Source organism: Orbicella franksi, chromosome 3, assembly GCF_964199315.1.
Source record: "Orbicella franksi chromosome 3, jaOrbFran1.1, whole genome shotgun sequence".
Taxonomy (NCBI): Eukaryota; Metazoa; Cnidaria; class Anthozoa; order Scleractinia; family Merulinidae; genus Orbicella; species Orbicella franksi.
The window spans coordinates 21,439,182-21,462,691 of record NC_138147.1 but is presented as its reverse complement, the minus strand read 5'-3'; the positions used below and the strand labels follow the sequence as shown (position 1 = coordinate 21,462,691).

The following is a 23,510-nucleotide window of genomic DNA, read 5'->3' as shown; positions in this document are numbered from 1 at the left end:
GGCGTTTGCCGCAAAAATTCTCCTAGTGGTTTCGTCAATTTACGAGATTATGACACCTTCCTAGTTTATTAATTTTTTATATGTTTTTTCTCAATAACTTGGCCGCTTTTTGAGATTTTTAATATTGTTCTTTTGTATACATTAACTAAAATTACTGACTTAAATTTTCACAAATAAGAGAGAAAAAAAAAGATTTTCTGTTCCCTTGAAGGCGGAAAGGAACCTTAACAGAATCATATGCTGCACAAAGAATGAAGAGATTGCTGTTGTGTAATGTCCCATAGGGACTAAGAGCTAACAAGAAGATCTGTTAGATCTTATAACCACGCTTTTAAAATTTAACTTTTTTCTTAGTACTACAGTCGCAACGCAGTGCATATTCCAAAGCAATCTTTGATGATTCATTGATTACTGTAGACATCACAGCACTTGATCAACACAAACTCTATTATCGCACCATCAGTCGTAGCCGTTGTGACATCTCCGATGACGTAATAGTCTTAATCTGGAACTTTCTTCGGGATATGTATGGGCATGAAGATATGAACACTATTACAAACTGCTTTCTTTCTTTAAAGTCACGATTAAATTTAATTGTTTTTTCCCTTGAGTTAAGGGTTAGCAAAGAAGTCACACGAGTCACATAACTCAAGAATTGCATTATCTACGGCTATCTTTAGTACGGGGGTTATTTCCCTGCCAATGACGTAATCTTTGCACGTTCTGACACGTTCTTTGCTTGGCTTGCAAATATTTAATTTTCCTTCCGATCTATGAACTGGCTGTGATGAAACAGTCAAAGGATTTACTTCATTTGCGTAAAACCACAAGAAATACTCACAAAATTACAAATAAATTAATGACCGTCGCTTCTGCCGAAATAAACTTGCAAAGTAAACACGATCGTATTTGTCACGTAGCGAAAGTGAAAGCTGCAACGTCAGCGCATTCCATGGCTGACGTAATACCTTTTTTCAGCGTATTTATTTTTCCCTTTAAATCCAACGCTTTGATAAAACGAAAAGAAAATATATTTTACCCACAAAAAAGAAAACAATATCCGTAAAATTGTCCGTGTATTTATGTTTTAACAGCTTCTGCCGCAAAAACATCACACGTTGCATGACTCAAAATTTGGCAGAGTGGAGGTCTGGGTCTGGTCACCGACAAAAAAAAAAAAATAAATAAACCCCGGGTAAACCTAGAACCGCGCTCGGCCCATGGCTGCGCGGTTAATTATTATTAGAGGATAAAGTAAGTAAGCAAACAGGATCCTACAATAAATTTCCCACTTAAAAGCTGTAACCACTTGTGTTTGCTGATACCAGAAATCCAAAAAAAAATGATGTTACATAATTCACCTATTTCTACACCTTTATCTTGCCAGTGATCTCCAACTGAATGGAATAAAACTAAGCATAAGCCCACAAGTATGTATTGCAGACCTAGTTTTTGAGGAATACATATAGGCCAAACAAACAAAATATTGACTATCATACTATCATTCTTTTAAAAGGTGCCACAATATAGGTACAGACCTGGAGAATTCAGCCTCACATCTGCTGACAGTTTTGTGTTCTTGCTTTTCTTGTCCAATTCAGGTGATGCACCCAGGTTGGGACTAAACGAAGCTCTCCCTCTTAGGTGTTGACTTTTGCCTCCCGACTTCTCTTCAACCTTTTTTGCTTCACACCGAGCACCATAACTGATGTTGATAAGTGATGCAGCTCCCATTAAGTACACTTTGTTGGATGAGCATCTAATGACAATAAAAAGTTGATTCTGTTGTCAACAGGTCAGACACAAAACTTATTTCTGTCACCTACAATGTACCTTAAAAACTGTTCAGGAGCACAGTCAAACGGTTCTCTGTAATGTGATATGGATAGCCATAACTTTCTTATGTAAACATTACTCTTTTGCTTGCTGTCATGTAGTTCCACCATGATGCACTACAGTAATAATTACTATTATCTGGTGTGGTCTTGTGTTTTTGTCATCCTGTTTTGTGGTTTTGCCCTCATTTTTTGATGTGTCTTAATGTAATTTAGGCAAAGTTAATCCTGAGCCAATGCAGCCAGCAGTCAGCCCCATTAGCGTATGTGACCTGTGGGGTGACCTCAATAGACCTTGTGGCCTATTTATGTTTTGTCGCTTTGCAGCTGATCCTTGTGGATCATTTGCGTAGTCGGCTAATCTTTGGGGATCTCTGGCTGCCGTGTGTCAAGAAAGTGCTAATTTTTGCAAATTGTTGCAGATTCTTGCTTGGATTCTTGCTATTTGTCGAGCATGAAACAGTTGGGACACTGCCCGTTTTCGTGTGAATGATACAGCTGTTTTGCCAGACGTTTCCGTTCCATCCTCACAGCCTGCTGTTTCCAACACTCCTGCCATTGTGTGGCTTCTGCGCTCTCTGCTGCTCAGCTATCCCCAGAATGCTTGGCCTCAACTGTTCAGGTGGTGAGTGCCTCCATCCCAGCTGAACCAACCCCCGTTTTGTCCAGGTGGCGAGAGCCTTCATCGCAGCCAAACCAACCCCTGTTTCACTCTCGTTGTCCACTAGTGTCTCTGTGGCTGGTATGAGTGGCTCCTCGCTGGCATTGTCAGGGGTTGCCTGGCCTTGATTTAGGAGCTCAAGCATCGGCCTTGCTGGTTTCTGGGACAGGCCTTTTGCTGCCATTGTCACTGGCATTGACCTTGTCATCTCAAGGTAGGCCTGTTTTTGTTGTGCTTTTGTTTGTGTCTATGTTTGTGACCCCAAATCCTTTGCTCGCTTCATCTTGAGCGAAAACAGTTGCGGCCTTTTCCTCTTCGTCTTGTGTCCTGACAGTGTTAGCTACTACTCCAATGCCAGTTCTTCATCAAGCTTTTGTGGTTGGTCTGAGCTTCTCACCGATCCCAGCTCAAATTGTCACCCAGATTGTTCCGGGAAAATTTGTGGAGTTTGAGGAACTTTTAACTACCAACATCATGCTCATGGAGCCTGAACTGCAGCTGTTGTTTGATGGGTGCTTAGTGTTGACCTTGTCTCCCAAGAAGTCCAAGTGTCACATCGAGGACATTGCAGAGTGGATGAGCCTTTTCAACCTTTATGTTGGTTCTGTTGTTGTACTTTCTGCATTGCTGGAAGAACCTCAGCCAATACCAATTGCTGATCCTTCAGACTCACCGCAAGTTTTCCAGTCGTGTGTGGCTTCCTTACAATTAGGCATTTCACCACCATGCAGTGGCTACCGGCTTGGTCCACAGGTCTGAAATTAATCTGCAGCTTTTCAGCTTCCAGGTGGTGAACTCTTTGGTTTGGGGGAGGAGTGATGTGCCATTGGGCTCCTTGGAGCCTAGCAGTTCAAGCACTTTCCGCATTGTGTGTCAGTCGTGGAACAGGGGACAGTGTTCTGCCCCCTCTGCTGCTTGACGGTTTGCACATTGATGTTCGAGTTGTTCTGGGGCTCACCGTGCCTAATTCTGCCCTGGCATATGGTCTGACAAGTCCAAGCCCATTCCAAGTGGAGGGTGTCATCCCACGAGTTAGTATGATCAAGTAGCAAATTGCAACAAGTGTGATTGTTCTTTAGTGCTTGGACATTCACTGATTGTGTTGTTATCATCCTTTTTCTGGACTTCTCTTAAGTTTGTATGAAAAACCCAGGCTATCTGTCTTTGGACTCGAGCATACAGTTATTTGGTGCCCAAGTTAGGTTGTATTTTTAGGTCTCTTGCTTGTTAGCACCTTTGTTAGCGTTGTTCGCTGTTATGTATGAGCGGAATGTTTAGTCCTTAATGCCTTTGCATTATTCTTAGCCTTGTTTTTAGGGTAATATTTCTGTTTTAGTGCTAGGTTACCATTGTTTATGTTTAGACATTTGTTCATTACAGCCTTTTTGCTACCTTACAGTCATGCTTCCCCCATTCTCATCAGTCAGCCCACTATCGGTTCAACATTTTACTCGGGATCTGAGGCACAATCCAAACCCTCAGCTAGTTGCCTTCATTCTGGATGGGCTTCGTGATGGTTTCAAATTCGGCTTCAGCCACTCTCAAAAATTAAGGTCAGCCAAAAGGAGCAAGCCCTCAGCATATGAGTGCCCTTCTGTCATTGACGAGTACCTGGCTAATGAAATGTCCTTGGGCAGGGTTGCTGGACCCTTTAATACACCTCCACTTCCCTCCTTGTATGTGAGCAGCTTTGGGTCAACCAGACAAATGGCATCGGAATATAGACCTGTCATCCTGGGGGGGCTGGGGCTAGCATAAATGATGGAATTGACCCCGATGAATTCACGTTGCATTACATTTTGGTAGATCAAGTTATTCCTATGGTTTTGCATTTTGATAAAGGAGCTTTGATGGCTAAATTGGATGTTGCAGTTCACCTAGCTCATTGTTTTCTTTTGGGCATGAAATGGCATGGCCATTATTATGTTGATTTGGCCCTTACTTTCGGCCCGCGCTCTGTTCCTTACATCTTCAACACAGTTGCAGAAGCAGTGGAATGGATCTTGCTGCACTGCTACAATGTCTCCGATTTGTTACACTACTTGGATGACTTCATTACAGCAGGCCCAAATAACTCCCCACAGTGTGCCCAGAACTTTAGTACTTCTTTACAGGTTTGCAAACATTTGGGCCTCTCTCTTCCACCCTGGGAAGTGTGTCTACTCCTACTCCTACTCCTGTGCTAACAATGTTGGGCATCGAGTTGGACTCCCTTGCCCTTGTTGCTTGCCTTCCTGCTTATAAGTTGCATATTCCACAGGAACTGATTTGTTTGTGGTTACCTCATAAATGGTCCTAGCGATGGGAGCTAGAGTCTCTGATTGGCCACTTGCATCATGCCACCAAAGTCGTTATGGCCTGGCTGAACTTTCCTGCGTTGTATGATCAATCTCTGATGCTGCTTTCAGACTAAGGATCATCCAATTAGACTCAATCAAGAGTTTCATCTTGACCTCCTTTGGTGGCACCACTTCTTGGACCAGTGGCATGGCGTCAGTTTTTGATGCTTTAGGACTAAACAAGTCGCAGATGCAAGATCAAGAATTCTGAACTGCATTTAATTGCCTATATAGAACACCAGAAATTAAAATATGGCTTCTGAAAAATCTACTTACAGCATTACAGCCTTAGTTTGCAGATGTTTTAAATACAATTTTCTGTTTCCACCACTGTAACCATTCTGAGGACATTGGTGTGACAAGAAGTAGCCTGAAGAGCCCTGTAATCAGTTTTGTCACTGACATAAATTATCATGCAATAATATAAACAGAGATTTGTACCTTAGTGGTACTCCACCAAGAAAGGGTTCATCAAAAACAACTTCATACTGGACAGAAGATGGGTCTTCACCTAATTAAAAAAATAAATTTATACAATATTACAGAATCATGACAAAACTCAAAAATGGTATATACATCAACTTCTTGGTTGCCATCGTATCTTAGATAATCACTTTTCAAAATTCCCTGACTTTTACCTGATACAATTCCTCAACCATACAAATGCAAACTGTCAGATATAAGAGTGGCTTCTAGCCTCCTCTTACAGCCATCCTTTACACCCATTCATTAAGACTGATATGTTGTAAACACATACTCCTTCTTCATTAGCAAAAAACACCATTGAGATCACATTGACCTCAAAATATGTTCTTTTTAGTCCTCAATGTACATATCAAATCAGCCCTGTAAAATTATTTCAATTTTCCCTGACCCTTCAAAATGTCAATCTTCCCTGACTTAAAATAAAATTCTATCCCTGACTTTTCTCTGACCTTGAAGAATTATTTTTCCCACCCATTTTCCGACCAATCACTAATTTGCAGAGGAAAACACAAACCTCTAAAATTGATACATGTACAGATACCTTGATGGATGCCAACTATTGTTCCTCTTAAACCAAATGGAACAGCGGCATTGAGTTTGACATTAACAACTCTATCAAATAGCTCAAAAGTTGCATCATTGTCAGGAAGAACGGCTCCTAGATGTTCAGAAGGCTGCAGGAGCAAACAAGCAACAAACAAGCATTCCAACAAACCTTTACAAAAAAAGCTAATTATGCAGCTAATTATCATACCCATAGCCATCAAACCAATCAGACATAAACACTGTACATCACTCTTGATTACATTCAAAATCAATAATAAGTATTGAATGCCCTCTGGATAGTCACTCCCGTAAAGAAATATAATAATAACTAGTCACATCACAGAGACATAAAGGTCTTCAAAATCTACCCCAAAAGTGGGTAATTTGGGGTTACTTGAGGGTTTTGTTTCAAATATATTACAAAATGGTTTCTTACCCTGAACAGGAGATAAGGGCGAACACGTACTTTCACTGTCTTGGCCTTCTGGTTCAATTTCTTTGAAATTAAAAAAAATATAATTGATATCTGTTGGTGCCTTGGGGTTACAGAATCAATGGGGCATTGCAAACTGTTGGACCAGAAATACTTGGAATGCCACAAAGTAGAAATAAGGAACCTGTAAGAGTGTTTGCCTTTATTTCTGCCATAATATTTACAATGTTGTTCAATATACGTATATTTTGCTTCTTTAAAAGAGGGGTGGCTAGCCACCCAATCCACCCCCATAAATCTGCCCCCCTTTAAACAAGCAGGGTGACTGAAAGTCTTGGTAAGTTTTATCACCTTCAAAGACAATATTACCTAACCACTGATTACTACAAATAACACAAAATAACTTCATCTGATGATTGGTTTCTATTCTACATTGAAGTATCAATCCCTATTCTGTGAGCTGCAGATAATTCTGGATATTTCATCTTCTGTCAAGTGTGCTGCAGGTTGCAGGAAGATAATGATGCAAGAAGTTGATGTTGTCCAATGTTGGCATGGAAAGTATCCAAAACTCCACAAAAGTAGCCAAGGAAGAAAAATTTTTAAAAGATTACCTGAAGCTGAAAATCATTGAAAAAAGGTGAGTGAAAGATACATTTTAGCAACAAATGAAATCTCTACTCAGTGTTAAGACTAAACTGATTTCACTTACACCTTACATGTAAGTTATGATCAAAGTTCTTGGCAACAGTGCATAATACAAATAATGAATTTCGTTTTTTTGTGATATACAAAGTAATCAAGGTCTTGTTGAGCATTAAATCGGTCTCGGCCTTCGGCTTTGGCTGATAGCTCTTAGAATCATTTATTGTTCTGGGTGTCACTAGAAAACATCATCCAAGGTCAGGGAAAGCCTAAAACGTCGCTGTGTACATAATGTTAATATCCAAGTTTATTGTTGTTTATCGCTGTGTAAAGATGTTAACTAGGTTTATCCTAAAATATTGCTGTGCTTTTGATCACACTCTTCGTAGCTATAAGTTTAACTTTTGAAGATTGCCTTATATGTTGTTAGTGTTATGTTTGCATTAAGCTAAGCTTGTCTGTATGATGATGTAGATAGTGTATACGTTGGTATGTATTGACCATACTCTGCCACTGCTGTGAACATTTAATTTCCCTTATCTAATTTGGCTCCCTGGAATTTTAAGCTTTTTAGTTATTTCAGACTGCTGGTACTCTTTAAATATTATAAAATATTTCCGATGGGTATAATAAAATGTTTTATTGTTGCTGTTGTTGGTGTAGTCACAATGGGCCAAAAAGAGTTGCCATGATTGAATTAATAATTATGGGTAATTGCAAGACAGCGTTCCACTGTATAAACAACAAATGTACATGCAAGAGGGTCTCAAAGCAGGGGTCTGTTTGATGGCTGGTAAAAATAAGCCATTTTGAGGGTTGATGGTTAAATTTTAGGTCATTTGACAGCTAATTTTTTGGAATGACGTTCATAACACAAAATTAAAACGCAAATTTGGCTATAACTTTTGTGGCTACCAGCCTTGAAGAGGCATAGCCACCAATGTCATCATCTTTGTAGGTAAGTCTGTCGGTAACCCTAATGTTCGGATAGTTTTCATAGCACGTCTGTGTAACCTTATTCTTTGGATAGTTTTCATAGACCATTCCACTTTATGAAGGTCGCTTAGGTGTAGAAATTTTTGTAGAGCTCTACGACTCTACAGTAGTATTTTGAATGTTTAAGCTCCGTTTCTCTCAGATATGCGTACACCGTAGAGGCGTAATGGCATATAGTTATTGTAGCAAATATTATATCGCTTAGGGAATGTTGAGTGTTATTACGGATTGCAGTGTTTTAATAATTGTTTCCAATTTACAATTCTGTATTGAGTTTATCCTGACTATGCTCTATGCTCTATGCTATATGTTCTTCCATCTATGGTCAACGCACTACTCTTAAAGCTCTTACACTCTATGTTCCACTATCTACGCTCTACGTATTTACGAGGTTATCAGTTCAAGAATTTTTGACTACTCTCTACACTAGCTTAGAGGCTTAAAAAACCAGTAGAGTGATAAAAAAATATTGGGTTGTGAGTGCAAGTTTCTCGATCATTTGCGATGCTGTAATTTTTGTAATTATAATTCATTGGCTTTCTTTATTATCTCATATATATGCATACCCTATTGTGCGTTTTCTAACAGCTGTCAATACCACACCAACTATTTTGAGCACATCGCCCTCCCTTGTGATTTCTACCGAGGCAGCGATAAGTCTTAGCTGCTTAGCCTTTTGCCAATGACTTTGCACATCCATTTTCTTAAACTCTTCAGCTTCACACGGGATGATCTTTCTTACAAAGTGGGCAATTTGTGCCAACAGGCTTTCCTGAACCGCCTGAACCGCTCAAACACACTCTGACATCTCAAACACACTCTTGACATCTCAAATACGCTCTGTGGACACAAGTTCGTACATCTTCCAAGGAAAAACAGGAATGGCGGAGGCGTTGCAGTCATCTTGCGAAATGGCTTTGGTATTAAAATGAATGATTACATTGTGTACACTGCCAAGGAGTGCCTGTTAAAGCTGGTAATAAATCTCTCAGACTTGTATCTATCTATCGACCACCTCCCTCAACCAAGAATAATTTGACTACGTCAGTGTTCTTGAATGATTTCAGTAGGCTTATTGAAGATTTATCCACTTCACAGACATGCTGTTTAATTAGTGGTGATTTCAACTTCCACATGGATGCGTGCAACCCTGAGGCTGAACTTTTTCAGGAACTTATAAATTCTGCTGATTTACATCAACATGTAACATTTCTGACTCATACAAAGGGTCATACGTTGGATTTGATTATTACGACCTGTGGTGAGGAAATTCTTTCTCGGCTGCGCTCATCCTTTCAATTGCCTTCTGATCATGCTTCTATTACTTGTTGCTTGGACCTTCCCAAGCCACCTCTGATTAGAGTCAACTCTAAGCATCGCAGAGTGCGAAACATTGACCTTAATTGCTTTGCTGAAGATCTGTCTAGTCTGCAAGTGGTGAATAATCCACCTGCCGATCTTCCTGTGTTAGTTAATGCTTACCACTCTCAATATTATTGAGCGACCTACTTGACGGGCATGCTCCTATCAAAGAGCATACTACAACCTTAAGGCCTCATGCACCTTGGTTCTCAGATGAGCTTAGAGCATTGAAACGTGACAAATGGCGATGTGAGAGGCGGTGGGTTAAGTCAGGCCTTGAGGTGCACAAGCAACTTTACAGAGATTCTGCGTGCAACTATTATGCAGCTATAAAGGAAGCAAAGAGAGCACATTTTAGCAATAAGATTTCAAACTCTAATCAGAAACAGTTATTCAATCTTATTGACAGTCTGTTCAAGGTCAAAGGATCGCTGACTCTACCAACTCATGATTCTGAGCTTGTACTTGCAAACCGTTTTTGTGCATTCTTCACTGATAAAATCAGCGCTCTAAGGTCGGAGCTTGATACAATGCCATCCAGAAGCCTATCGATACCTTATCAAGAACAGCCTTCTTCTTCCACATTATCGAAGTTCAAGGCAGTTTTGCTTCAAGATGTAAAACAATCCGTCATGGCAGCGCCTTCCAAGTCCTGTTCACTGGATCCACTTCCGACTAGTTTACTGAAAAAGGGTATCCATGTATTGCTGCCTTGTATTACCTCTATAATAAATCGATCGCTAGAGGTTGGAGAGTTCCCTGCCACCTTCAAGCATGGCCTTGTAACACCTTTATTGAAAAAATCTGATCTCGACCATGAAATACTGAAGAACTACCATCCAATCAGCAACCTTCCCTTCCTTGGTAAGATGATCGAACGCGTAGTAGCAATGCAGTTTAAGCACCGTCTGCTCATCAATAACCTGTATACCAAAACTCAGTCAGCTTACCGTGCATATCATAGCACCAAAACAGCCTTGCTGTGAGTTTCCAACGACATCAACTTAGCGCTTGACAATCACGATGATGTTGTTCTAGTCTTGCTTGACTTATCGTCTGCCTTCGACACCATAGACCATAGTGTCCTTATGGATAGGTTACACACCCGGTTTGGTCTGAGAGGTACTGCCCTGGCTTGGATCAAATCGTATCTGACAAATCACTCGCAGGCGGTTGTTATCAAAGATGTTCACTCTTTTTCTGCTAACTTAATCTGTGGTGTTCCTCAGGGTTCAGTGCTGGGCCCGCTGCTGTTCTCCCTCTACGTTGCGCCCATTGAAGATATAATCATGGCCCATGGCCTCCAGTCCATGATATTTGCCGATGACATGCAAATGTACTTGGTTATGCAGCGATCTGAACAATCATCTTGTTTGAGTAAGCTAGAGCTTTGTGCACAGGATATCTTATCTTGGATAGCTGATCATAAATTATTATGCAACTCATCGAAAACTGAAATTTTGCATTTTTCATCTCGTTATCTTCAGCGTCAACCTATAGCCGCAGTGAATATTGCTGGTTCTGAGATGAAGACAAGCGTGAATGCCCGGGATCTTGGGGTCACTCTCGACTAGTGCTTAACGATGTCCACGCATGTAAGCAATCTTTGCAAATCTGCTTCATTTGCTCTAAGGCGTATTGGAAATATTCGTCAGTATCTTGACCAACCAAGTACAGAAAAATTGGTTCACATCTTTGTGTCCTCTAAACTGGACTACTGTAACAGTATCTTGTATGGTCTCCCTGACAAGGAAATCTCGAAAATTCAACGTGTTCAGAACTCGGCCGCCCGGGTGGTTACAAAAACAAGGAGAGTGGATCACATCACGCCAATCCTCCGCAAGCTTCACTGGCTGCCCGTGTGCAAGCATTTCATTTTTAAGATTTTACTTTTTACTTACAAAATTTTAAACAGTTTGGCACCCTGTTACTTGGTGGAACTTACTAATCTTCGTCAACCGATAAGGTGTCTTCGTTCAAATAATGATCACCTGCGACTGCACATACCGGTGTTTAGGACAAAGACCTACAGGGGACGCGCTTTTTCATCTTGTGCGCCAGTACTGTGGAATAGCCTCCCACTTGATGTGAGAAGTGCCCCATCAGTAGATACGTATAAAACTAAGCTTAAAACGTTTTTGTTTAATAATGATCTTTAGTATTTCTATAATGAATTTTAGTATCTTATGATGAATTTTAGTATTTAATGAATTTTAGTATTTTATCATCCATTGTAATTTAATATATTTTCCTTATATTGGTTTCGTTATCGTTTTTCTCATTTTTATTCTGTAAGAGCATTGAGATTTTTTAATGTAATGCGCTAGAAATAAATTATTATTATTATTGTCCGACCAAAGAATGTGTGAGCTATCTCTTCGTTTTCCTGTCAGTCCACAGTGTCTCTGCCGCAACAGTCTGGAATTTAGCTTCATGTATGATCCACTCACGAGGTGTCTCAACATATTCCACTTTTTTCTGCTCGAACACCCATCTGCTGTAATTAGCAGGCATGGTACTGGTCAATTTTTTGTACCTTGATGTACAAGGACCCATTGCGAAGTTCCTCTTTTCTTCCGGCCTCTTTCAGATTTATGACAATTGTGTCCAGTAAGTTTGCAAACCTGCTAGGTCCTTGGCATTTCCAGGATGAAATGGTCAGAACTGGTCCAATTCCTCTAAGTGCAAATTGATCTGACGACGTTGACCACCATATCTCAAGTGACTACATCGTGAGACAAATGATAAGACACTTTATTATCATCACGTTTAATGTTTGAGTGATCTCACATTCTCCTCTAAAATACCATTTGCCTTTTTCTGTACCACAACAAATGTACAAGATAAAAGTAAATACGTAAGTCTTAAAAATTATGTAAATGTAAGAAAAATTACAGTGAAAAAAGTCCTTTAAGGCAATTATAAATAAAAACTATAATTTCAGTTTTCGGTGACAAGACAGCCTACATTGGCATGTGTTTACAAGATCGAGTTCTCATTGTTAGGACTGTTAGCATGACATTTACTTAAGCTTATTAAGAAAGCTTTGCGAGCTAAATTTAAATTTCGTTACCTTTATGGGTCTGTAGGTCAACTAGAACTCTTGCCTTTCTTTCAGGCATTCAAGTTTTTATGCGTAATGTCCACGATCTGGCTTCCAAAAACTTGTCTTTTACCATATTGATCGTTATTTCAGTGGTGCTCAAAAGCATCCAAAAATAAATCCTTGCCTGTACTCATGCAAAAGTATTGGGGTATATCGTAGCATTTACCATGACCATAATTTTGGACAACCTGGATTCTACAAGAAAAGTAATTGTTTCGGTGGATCTAATTATTTTGCATGGCGGTATCGTATATATTGTATCCATGATTTTACAGTTACACATTGTAAGAGGTAAGAAAGAAATTATAGGCAAATTGTGCATACACATGTTAGCCAGCAAAACGAGTTCTTGGGTTGCTGAGTAAAACAGAAAAGTACAACTGACTCCCAGCCTAATCATCTTTTCTTCACATTTTTGAGGATGTTACAAAGCACAGGCACGGATGGCCTGTGTACCGTAAAAATGCTCCAGGCGTTGCGTGCTCAGTCAACAGTGTTTTATCCAGTCGTAAAGCTGTTTTTATCTATTTATTACGCTGGTTCTTCATGATTAACAGGACCTATGAAGGTAAACTTAAAGCATATGAGGTAAGAACACTATAAACTGAAAGACTACAAGATTTTCCATTGCAAAGTTATTTTTTTAAGTGGTTAAAATATATCGAACGAGGTTAAAGTTAAAAGTGACCCCCAAGGAAGAATTTTCAGGTTCAGATCCCCCTCCTGCCTGGATTTCCTGAGCAATCAATCCCCCCTCCTGCGAGAATTTCCAGTTTGCCATCTGTCAGGGTGTGTGTATTTTTTCTGGAATAACCCATTTACACTGGCAGACACAGGAGAAGGTTGTTTTCAGCAAATCAGGAGAATTTAGGAGAGTTGATCTTTTCCTGACACAAAATTTAATACAGCACATGAAGAAACAATGAGATTTTCCTGCTTTCAAAGAAATGGTCGAGTTCTTATTTTTTGATGTTAACAAGTGCAAAACTTATGTTTATTCAGAGTGGACCAATCAAATTGAACTTCCTGTATTATCTCAAAGGACTTCCAGATCTGATTTGAAGTTGTGTTGTCACAAAATGGTCATACAATTTTTACCCATTCCTGGGTCTTCACTAGTATCTACGCCCAAAACAGTTAACTGGCAAATTTTGGAGTGGAAACTAGCCAAACGAAAATGCCAAGGAATTCTTTGAGGCACATTACAGGAAATTTGAAGCAAAATCTGTGGTATGTAGGAGCAGATGCAGATTTGTGGCGCAACATGGCATATCTTGGAGTTTTTCATAGCACACAATGTTAACTCTGCAAGGCCTTTAACGAAAGATGAAAACTGAACAAAAATGCAACCCAGGAGAGAATAGGCTTGTTGAAATGAATATTTTGATGCAAAAGAATGATCCTGTTATATTTTATTTTTTGCATACATTATCTTATGGTATGAGGTGTCACGCTGATCAGCAAGATTATGGCCAATAACAAGGCCTAACAAATGTCAGGTCTGAATTTTTTGTACTTGTGAAACAAATTTAGCCAGAATTACGACTATAACACAGCATGACAAATATCTCAGTACTGCAGCGTAAGCTATCGTGCTAGTTCAAGCCATATTATTGACAATAAACAGGCCAGACAAACATCTTGTCCAGTCGTACTAGAGAGACAAAATCCTCTTCTTGCTTTGTCTTGCTCAGTTCTCACCAAAAAATAGCATTACAGGCCCAAATCGGGCCATAATCTCACTCAGCCTGTGTTTTCACCAGAGATGTTTACCTTGGTTTTGTTTTAACTTTACTGAGGCGAAATTTTTAATCATGTAAACACAGTAGCAAACCTCGGTAAATGTCAGCAAAATCAAAGTAAGCCAACCTAGGTTTGTCGACAGTTGGATGTCTCATCAGGCATGGTTTAGCTCAGTAACCGACTGTAACTGAGGAAAAGGAGACATTGTCGTGATATCTTGGCAGCAAGTGTTCACGTGTGCAGCACGTAAAGAAGAGAAAAATAGACAAAGATTCATCCTACTATAAGTAGGTTTCAAGTCAACGGGCAAAAAAGCTAAATAATAGGTAAAGAAATCCCGAACTGCTGTTTCCCGTTCATCGTCAAGTGCTGTAAGTGTTTCCTTTCTGTTAGAAGCTCAGTAGCTCAGCAGCAGTGTACAGGCAGACGCAACTAGAAGAAGACCTACCACAAATAGAGAAAAAAAAATTAAGGTCTATGGAAAAGAAAAGCAAAAGTTAGAATTTAAAGCTGCCCCAAATAAGAAGAAGTACTGGTAAACATTTACGCAGCCTGGGCTCCGGGGCAGATACCGTTTCAGGTTTTTTGCGGGAAGAGGCTCAGCGAGATATCAAAATTTTCTTTTCACCATTCATCTACAAAGCTTTACATTCAAGGAAAGTTTGGCTTGACATCACCACAAGCAAATTGACAACGACCTGCATTCAGCATTGGAGTAAAGTAAAATTTTATAATTTTCCAATAGTTTCCGAGCAACAATGCAGCACCTGCTTTCTAAGAAAACCTCAAACTGTCTGTTGTATGCGGCCTACTTTAGTTCATTAGTTTTGTGTAAACAGGTTCTCTAATATCTGCGGTTTAGCTACGAAACCTTGGTAACCAGTAACCGTAGTAAACCTCTCTTGTGAAAACAGGGTATCAGTCAGGCCACAAATTTTTCTATGGGTAATGGGAAGTTTTACCCTTCCAAATGCCTGAGAGCCTTTCCGGTGACAAAAAGTCAGTTATAGAAAAAGCTTTGTTACTTTAAGAGATATGTCGATGAAAAAGTTGTTGTTATTCATCGTGGTAGATACAATAATAAAGTATATTATCGTTTGTCTCACGATGTAGTCATTTGAGATGTAGATCGTGACGTTTCGACTGCTTACTGCTAGACTTCTTCAGGTTATAAGGTCGACTGATTGCACGGTATCATTTATATCACAAAGGTCGGCTGTGATTTGTGCATTTCGATCCTCCTATTGTTCTATTGTTCCGACAAGTAGCTGTTCCCTCAGTGGTCTGCTGTTGTACTGTTCTCCTGTTGTTGTGTTTCTTGATCGTGGGCATCCATGCTTCAGGAATTTCAATTCCACTATCCCTGTTGATGTTATTAGGGTGAAGTCTCATGTGAATAGCTTCCCTACGTGTGTGCCAGTGAGGATCTCGATCAATAAACTTGACCTCATTCCAGATAGGATAGTGGCCGGTCTCGTGGGTGTGTTCAGAAACGGCAGAGGTCCGGGTACGTGCGAGTTGTGTATCCCTGTCATGTTCTTTGTTCCTCTCCTGCATAGATCTCCCTGTTTCCCCAATGTAGACTTTGCTGCATTCCCAGGGAATCCTGTAGACAACACCATCTTGTTTAGCCGGGTTGACGGTGTCCTTTGGTCGCCCTAAGTGTGACCGAAGTGTTGTGTCGGACTTGAAGACGGTGCAAATGCCTTGTTGTTCTAGGCAGCGGCGGAGAGACTCCGAAACTCCTTGGACATAAGGTAAAACAGTGGTGGATTTAAATTCCGCGACAGGCTCTCTTCTTGGGGTTGTTCGTGCCTTTGTGATCTTCTGTACAAACGAGGAGGGATATCCGTTAGAAACAAGTACAGATGAAAGATGTTTCTTTTCTCCAGCGATTACTGATGGTTTGGTAACGAGACGTTTAGCTCGGTCGTACAGACACTTCACAATACCGCGCTTTACCGACTGAGGGTGGTGTGAATCATATGCTAGGTACTGATCAGTATGTGTTGGTTTCCTGTAGATACTGGTGGTAAGGAAGCATCAGATATGTAAGTTTACCTCTTTGAACCACTCCAGGAATCTGTTTCGAAGCGAAAGAACCACTGTGTCATCTCAAAGTCTAATCTACTTAATTTGTAGTTGAACTTGCCGCCATGAAGGCTTCAGGAATATTTGAAGAGTTTACCTGTCACATATCTCTGTTCAAAATACTTGTTTTAAAGAATTGCCATCAATGCAAGATATTAAAATGCCACCGAAGACACTAACAAAAAGAGACATCCAAACATTTATAGGAAGTTAAAGTTCTGGACATGCCACTAAATTAGCTTCTTGTTTGTTTATTCTGACCGTGTGAACAAGAGTTACTGATTAGTCAGTTTTAATTACAACTAGATGCTTTGCTGCATGTACCCAGGCAGTCGTTAAAGTCCAAGAGCAGTTCTTGCCCAAGAAAAATACCCTCTGGTGAGTTGTGGCCCATTTGCCAAGCGTTGCTAGCGTCAAAGTTTGGAAAGCGAGAACTGGTTTTAGACTTATAAAATTTGTCTTGTATCGACTGCCATGTTTTCCCGCGCACGAGGCGTAAGGACCCTTCCTGGCATGCATTGCACCTACGTTCTGCAGACGTTTCTCGAACTGGTAACTAGATTTAAACATAATAATGGCCAGCAAGTGGCGATTGATTGTAACAGATCTGTGATCCAGTTTGCGTTGATTTTACTTCAAATTGGCATGATTTGTAGTGTTTTGAATTTCTGGGATCAGGGGACATGCAGATGTATGGAGACCCGTACGTTGCGCAGAAGGGTTAATCTGTTAATCTGTCAGCCCTATTTATAGAGCGTTTTCATGTGGAGTCATCAAATTCTTAAATCCAAAACTAAACAGCCACCAAAGTTGTTATCCTCATCAGGCATAAGAGGTACCAGGGCATTTTGAACTTGGAAGTTATGGCGGTGCGTGACATAAAGCTACGATCGCGTTTGTCGAAAACTATGTTTTATCTCGTGATTTTTTAGTCATTGAAGACGTTGCCGTATTTCGAAAAGTGCTTATTGAAATGTTTATTTGTTTCATTTTATTTTTATTTACACCTTTTTTTGACCTGAAATCAGCATTTTTGAGCTTATACGTTGCGTGAAATTACCATTTTCAGGAGCCCATCATGGGCTCCTACCATTTTGCTGTTTTCTAAGTGAAACCAACATCCTTGCCGTCACATGTTAACGTCAAATCAACATTTTAACCTATTTAGACTTGAAATCAACATCATTGAGCTTATGTGCTGCGTAAAATTGACATTTTGCTGGTTTCTAAGTGAAACCAACATCCTTGCCGTCACGCGTCAACGTGAAATCAACATTTAAACCTTTTTTTGACCTAAAATCAACATTTTTGAGCTTATACGTTGCGTGGAATTGACATTTTGCTCGTTTCTAAGAGAAATCAACCTCTTTGCCGTCATGCGTTAACGTCAAATCAACATTTTAACCTATTTAGACCTGAAATCAACATCATTGAGCTTATGCGCTGCATGAAATTGACATTTTGCTGGTTTCTAAGTGAAACCAACATCCTTGCCGACACACGTTAACGTGAAATCAACATTTTAACCTATTTAGACTTGAAATCAACATCATTGAGCTTATGCGCTGCGTAAAATTGACATTTTGCTGGTTTCTGAGTGAAATCAACCTCCTTGCCATCACACATTAACGTGAAATCAACATTTAAACCTTTTTGACCTAAAATCAACATTTTTGAGCTTATACGTTGCGTGGAATTGACATTTGCTGGTTTCTAAGAGAAATCAACCTCCTTGCGGTCACGCGTTAACGTGAAATCAACATTTTAACCCATTTAGACCTGAAATCAACATCGTTAAGCTTATGCGTTGCGTGAAATTGACATTTTGCTGGTTTCTGAGTGAAATCAACCTCCTTGTCGTCACGCGTTAACGTGATATCAACATTTAAACCTTTTTTGACCTTATACATTGCGTGAAATTGACATTTTGCTGCTTTCTAAGTGAGATCAAAGTCCCTGCGGTCACGGCGGGCTGATCCTTTGTTATGATAAACCGTGGCGAGACTTTGACTTATAACAAAGGCTTGGCTTGGTTATTATAACAAAGGATCGGCTCTGTTTATCAGAACAAAGGCCCAGCTTCGTTTGTTTGCAGCCTCGGCGGGAAAAGGGTGTTAGATATTTTAATCAAAAGTGAACTTTGTCGAAAACGCTCCAAATTTCGCATAGAGTTTTGTTTAGGTATGTTTAGCAATGTCTCATAGTTTTTCCGCTAAACTTTGCTTCGTTTTCAGGATATTGCGTATGCAAAAAACCACTCGGTTTTCCTAGCGGCGCCTTTATAAAGTGAAGCAAAAACCAGCGGCAAAATACAGGAACACGTTTTTCTATTACATTGAAGACCACATGCAAAAATTCAGCTAATTTGGAGCACGAAAAAAGAAAAGCAACCAAAATTGTCACTTATCCCCTTTTATGACTAGCTTCTTCATTTCTTGATTTAATCCATTAAATGGTTTTCGCATAATTTTTTTTATTGCGTCAGGATTGCGTGATGCAAATTTATTTTGCTTTTATCAAATTCTGAACTCTTTTGAAACCCATCAACAAAGTACTGGGCTTAACGATAGTAAACACAGCATTGGCAATATCAGAATAAGGCCAATACAAGAATACCTGTTTCTGTTTGTAGAAAAACAAAGATGGCCCTTCTAAAATTGGGATGAAATCTTCCCACACATGATTCACCTTTACAAGTGGCAACTTGATTGGTTGTTTTTAGTAGCCCCAATCTAATTGGTGTGACATACGTACAGTATTGTGCAAAAGTAATGAGAGTGAAATGCGCAAATTTCGTTCTTTGTCTCTGCAAAATTTCGAAGAAAGTTCACCCGAAAATTCAAGCGTCTTTTCGCAACGTCTTGAGCGTTATTTCTTTAAAACAAAGGACGAAAATTTGCGGCATTTTCAAGACCAGAACGACAATTCCTTACCTGCAGAGGGATAATTCCGCTTGCAGTATGCGAAATATCGCAGTGCAGTGCACTGACAAGTATTGAGCCATCAATGTATCATTCTCTTGTGAACAAACTGCGGTCACGTTGACGCTTTACTCCTCTATAAAAGTCGCTGTTGTTAATGTGTTAATCCGTCTTTCATGGCAAAGAACGTAGAGAATTTGAATCCTTTGATCGTTTTCAATGACACGAACTTGCCAACTTAAGCTTTGCCACGTCACCGTGCCAGGAAGGCAGGTACAAAAGGCAGACCGCTAGTTCAGGTAAACTCAAACGAAAGTAAAATTCTTAATAAAGTCTTTTTGAAGGCCTACTTCACCTCAAATTTCATCCAAAGTGACATCAAATTCAGTGATCAATGGACAAGCAGACATGTTTGTCTAGTGCCAGGCCTCCACGTGCGCAGTCCCCTCAGCTGTTATCGTGTTTGCCATGTTCTTGTCCGCCTGCCATGATGGATAACATATTATTCGTGACAATCCCTCTTTATTTCACACTCGTAAATAAGACATGGAGACATGCGACTGTGCTTGAGCATGTTGGAAGTGCAAAACAATGGGATTAGGGAAGGAAAAGTGTAGAGATGTTCGGATGGCAAGTGCAAAAGGGAAAGACACGGTATCCGGTCGTATCATCAATGAGTTGGTTCGCCAACGTTTCATTTGCCAACGTCTCAGGTAGATTGGCCAATGTCCTAAGTCGCTTCGCCAACGTCCTACTGGTCAATTTGCCAAAGTCTAAATAAAAGTTTACCTTCACTTGTGTGTGTTGTCACTTATTTCAATACCTCACCTAGAATTATTTTCCATGCAAGAGCACCGCATTATTTAGGATGACAGTTCTCTGCTACGCTAACCCTCCTGCTAAGATTTTTTGTATGAACACTAATGGGGGGAGGAAGCATAACTGATTTATAACAATCAATATCGCTTGAATGTTACTAAAACTACGAGTTAAAAAGTCTTCAGCCGAGTTAAACAGATCTGTAAGAGACTGGCCTGAATACCGTATTTACCTGTGTATTAGTCGATCCCGTGTATAAGTCGACCCCCAATTTTTGAGGCCAAAAACTAGATTTTCTTAATTTCCGGGTAAGAATTTCTTGGAAAACTTATCTTGTATTTCTTAAAATTATCTTTCAGCTACCACAGATATGTAAACAAATCACAGCATGTTTCAATGCACAGTTTTAAAGCTTATTATGGCATGTATACGAGCATTTTACCCAGTTTAGCAACACGTGTGCATGCGGGCTTTTCGACGATAATTTTTGTAAAATGCTCACGAAAATCAAACGTAAGGATTTCAAATTTAAGTGTGAAGAGATTAAAAGTGGCTTTATAAGACAGGCAAAACACCAAAGAAGCTCACGACTTTCAGAACGATGCCATAAACAAAGTGCAAAGCGTGTGTTGGGAACTTGGTAGTCAAGCCTTGAAATTGGTCAAGTACTGGTACAGAAGTCCTCGCACTCGTATCCTGCCAGGTTACCTAGCAGAGAAGTTCGAAACGTAAAAGATGTTTTCTCCGAGCGGCTTTACTACAGCTTTATTTAAAGGAAAAATATTGGTTCTTTATGACAAAATTGAGCCAGTGAGTGTCTACAACATTAGGGTTAAACTTTAACGGATAAATGTTGATGCATTTTAACTTGAAGCTCTGATATAGAGAGACAGATCGCTAAGCGAATGTACGTTGTAAACTGTGCTGCTGTTTATCACATGTTTGTTAACATTGAAAGAGAATTATTATGCTGATTATTTGACAGGCGCTTGGATCTCAAGTTTTGACCCATGTATAAGTCGAGGGCGAATTTTTGGACTGATTTTTAGGTCCTGAAAGGTCGACTTATACATGGGAAAATACGGTAGTTTGATAATAGCTTCGAACCTTCGACGGTAATATTGCAAGGTCGCACAGAGCCTGGGTTCGTTGTGGCTGCACCGTGAGCACTTCCGCGAGTAGCATTTCTTGTTCAATGAAAACATGTTGGCAAACAGACCATTTGAGCTTGCGAGCTTTAAGACTGCAACAAACAAAGTGATACCAGCTTTCTCTGGACATAAGCAAGGTAAGTTTGTGAGAAAAGGCTTTGAGATATTACTATCACTCACAATGATATTAATGCTTTTATCACGCATGTTCTTGTTTTGCTCTGGCTTAATTCATCTTACTGCTGGGAATTGATGGGAAACTTAAGGAACAGAGCAAATTTTTGCTAGAAAGTTCGCAGGAAAATTCAAGGAGAGCGAATTTTCGCGCGAAAAATCGGGCCAAATTATCAGTAGACACGAATTACTGCTCGAAAATTCGCTTCGACTAAAACAATGAGCAGCGGGAAAATTCGTTGAATTTTCTTCCAACTTTCGAGGTGAACAAAACTTCGCCATTTTTCGTCGAAAAGCCCCGAAATTCGCAAATTTCGTTGAATTATGCTCTCATTACTTTTGCACAATACTGTACATCTCTCACGCACTCATCCATTGATCCGTTTATAACACAGCCCAGAACTGTTGATTAAGACGTATTTTTTTTACAAAAAAAAATAACTCAAAAACACCCTCCTTAGAAACCAGGTCCCTAACCTTAAGAAGTCCTAGGTTATGGAAACTGGCAAAAAATGGATTTCCCCTCACTTAAAATATACCTGTTGTTCCAGATAATTTGATTTGTTATCCCTTCATAAGATGATGAGTCACTATTAATCATAGAAGACCAGGCTTGCAAACACTGTCTGTACATGACAGGAAGAGTAATGTATAATTTCCTACTATTTCTTCTGATTGAAGTCCAAAAAATACTTCCAGGGACTTTTGTAACTTTCAACATATTTCTTTACACACATGATGTAAAAAAAACTGTACTCCTTTTTGCCAATCAGGATCAAGTAAGTTTTTCAAGTGTATTATTAACAACTCAAAACAACATTACTGTAAATGTTAAATGAGAATGAAAAGTATACTCACCATTTAGCTTGCTGTCGCTTTCAACTGCCAAACTGTGGGGCAACTCTAAGTCAAGCTGCTGCTGTGTTAGAATGCTGTAGTTTTCTGCCGTGCTGTTTTCCTTCACCAGATGGTAAAGTTTTAGGTCAAATAACCCGGGAAAGTTTAATGGCTTTCTCTTTGAGTCTGAATAAGTTGGCAAGGTGTTTTTTGAAATTGTCGATACCTTGTTTCATACTGTCTGCCGTGACTGAAATATGTGCTTTACATATCTTGATCCGTTTTTCCCTAACTCTTCGATATATACTAATGACCACCTGTACAGCACTTGACATCATGCTTTGTAAAATTAAACGAACAGCAACGGCAATGTTATGCAAATCGACCCATTTAAAATATGACGTGATTTGTAACTACTATAACATCATTCATAAATGAATAACTAAAGTTTTAGGACACCGGAAGTGTTTCCAGACAGAAGTCAGTTCTGTTGCTGACCATTTTTACCTGAGACTAGAAGTTAAGGACTTGCATATAAATGTATTTTTGTGACATATTAAAGTGATCATTTCTGAACATCAAAACTTGACCCCATATACGTGTAAGTCAATCGTTTAGTACTTAATAATTATTACTGGTATCTGAGCCATTTGATGGCTAATATTGGCTTGCTCATTTGAAGGTTGACGATAAAAATATTGTGTTTTCGACGGTTGACAGTCAATTTTTTGGCCATTTTGACGGTTAGCAGTCAACCCCATTGACACCCTCATGTAAGACCAGTACAAAAATGTTTTACAAATTTCCAGAGCATGACTTAGTAGTGTGCATTGAGTACTACTTCCACAGGATGGTTTTACCTTAGTTTGTTGCACTGCCTCCTCAATAGCTTCAACAACTGGCTCATCTAAACTGATGCTGCCGCATTTTACTGGCTCTAAGTTGAGTGCAGGTACCGTTTTCAGCCAGCCTTGTACTTCTGATAAAGGCTTGGACCTGTGAAGAACATTTATCTCAAGTTACTTTCATGCTCTGCTGGAAAAGTTCTTGCAAGTAAAATGCAAAATACTGCATCTTCACTTCTTGTGCCCGCTTGAATGTTCCTGTGGTGCAAGAACTGCTTGTGCTACTTCTTGCACGTGCATAATTTATTTTTGCACTGTACTGTAGTGCTTTCCCTCATGCGAGTTAAGAGGTTGTAAATACTTATCATCCATGTTGATTAAAGAATTGTATAGCAGGGTATAACATTTCATGTGGTTAATTTTGCCAAAATTAGGTCTTGTGAAAATAAGTAACAACAAGGTACTTCTCTCAAATCAAATACTCTATAAAACCGTCTTTGCAAACATCTCCACTGGCAAA

General features: G+C 39.6%; 1 protein-coding gene across 1 annotated transcript in view; it reads right to left on the bottom strand.

The window, feature by feature from the left end:
- The window catches only part of LOC145482657 (5'-3' exoribonuclease 1-like), a 252,391-nt gene that overhangs the window by 46,045 nt on the left and 182,836 nt on the right, over positions 1 to 23,510 (bottom strand). Inside the window, exons 30-34 of the mRNA XM_081461264.1 lie at positions 23,006 to 23,141; positions 6,304 to 6,363; positions 5,863 to 5,995; positions 5,277 to 5,346; positions 1,539 to 1,759 (exon numbers count right to left, since the gene is read on the bottom strand). Coding sequence (XP_081317390.1) covers positions 1,539 to 1,759; positions 5,277 to 5,346; positions 5,863 to 5,995; positions 6,304 to 6,363; positions 23,006 to 23,141 — 620 coding nt within the window. The remainder of the gene's footprint in view (positions 1 to 1,538; positions 1,760 to 5,276; positions 5,347 to 5,862; positions 5,996 to 6,303; positions 6,364 to 23,005; positions 23,142 to 23,510) is intronic.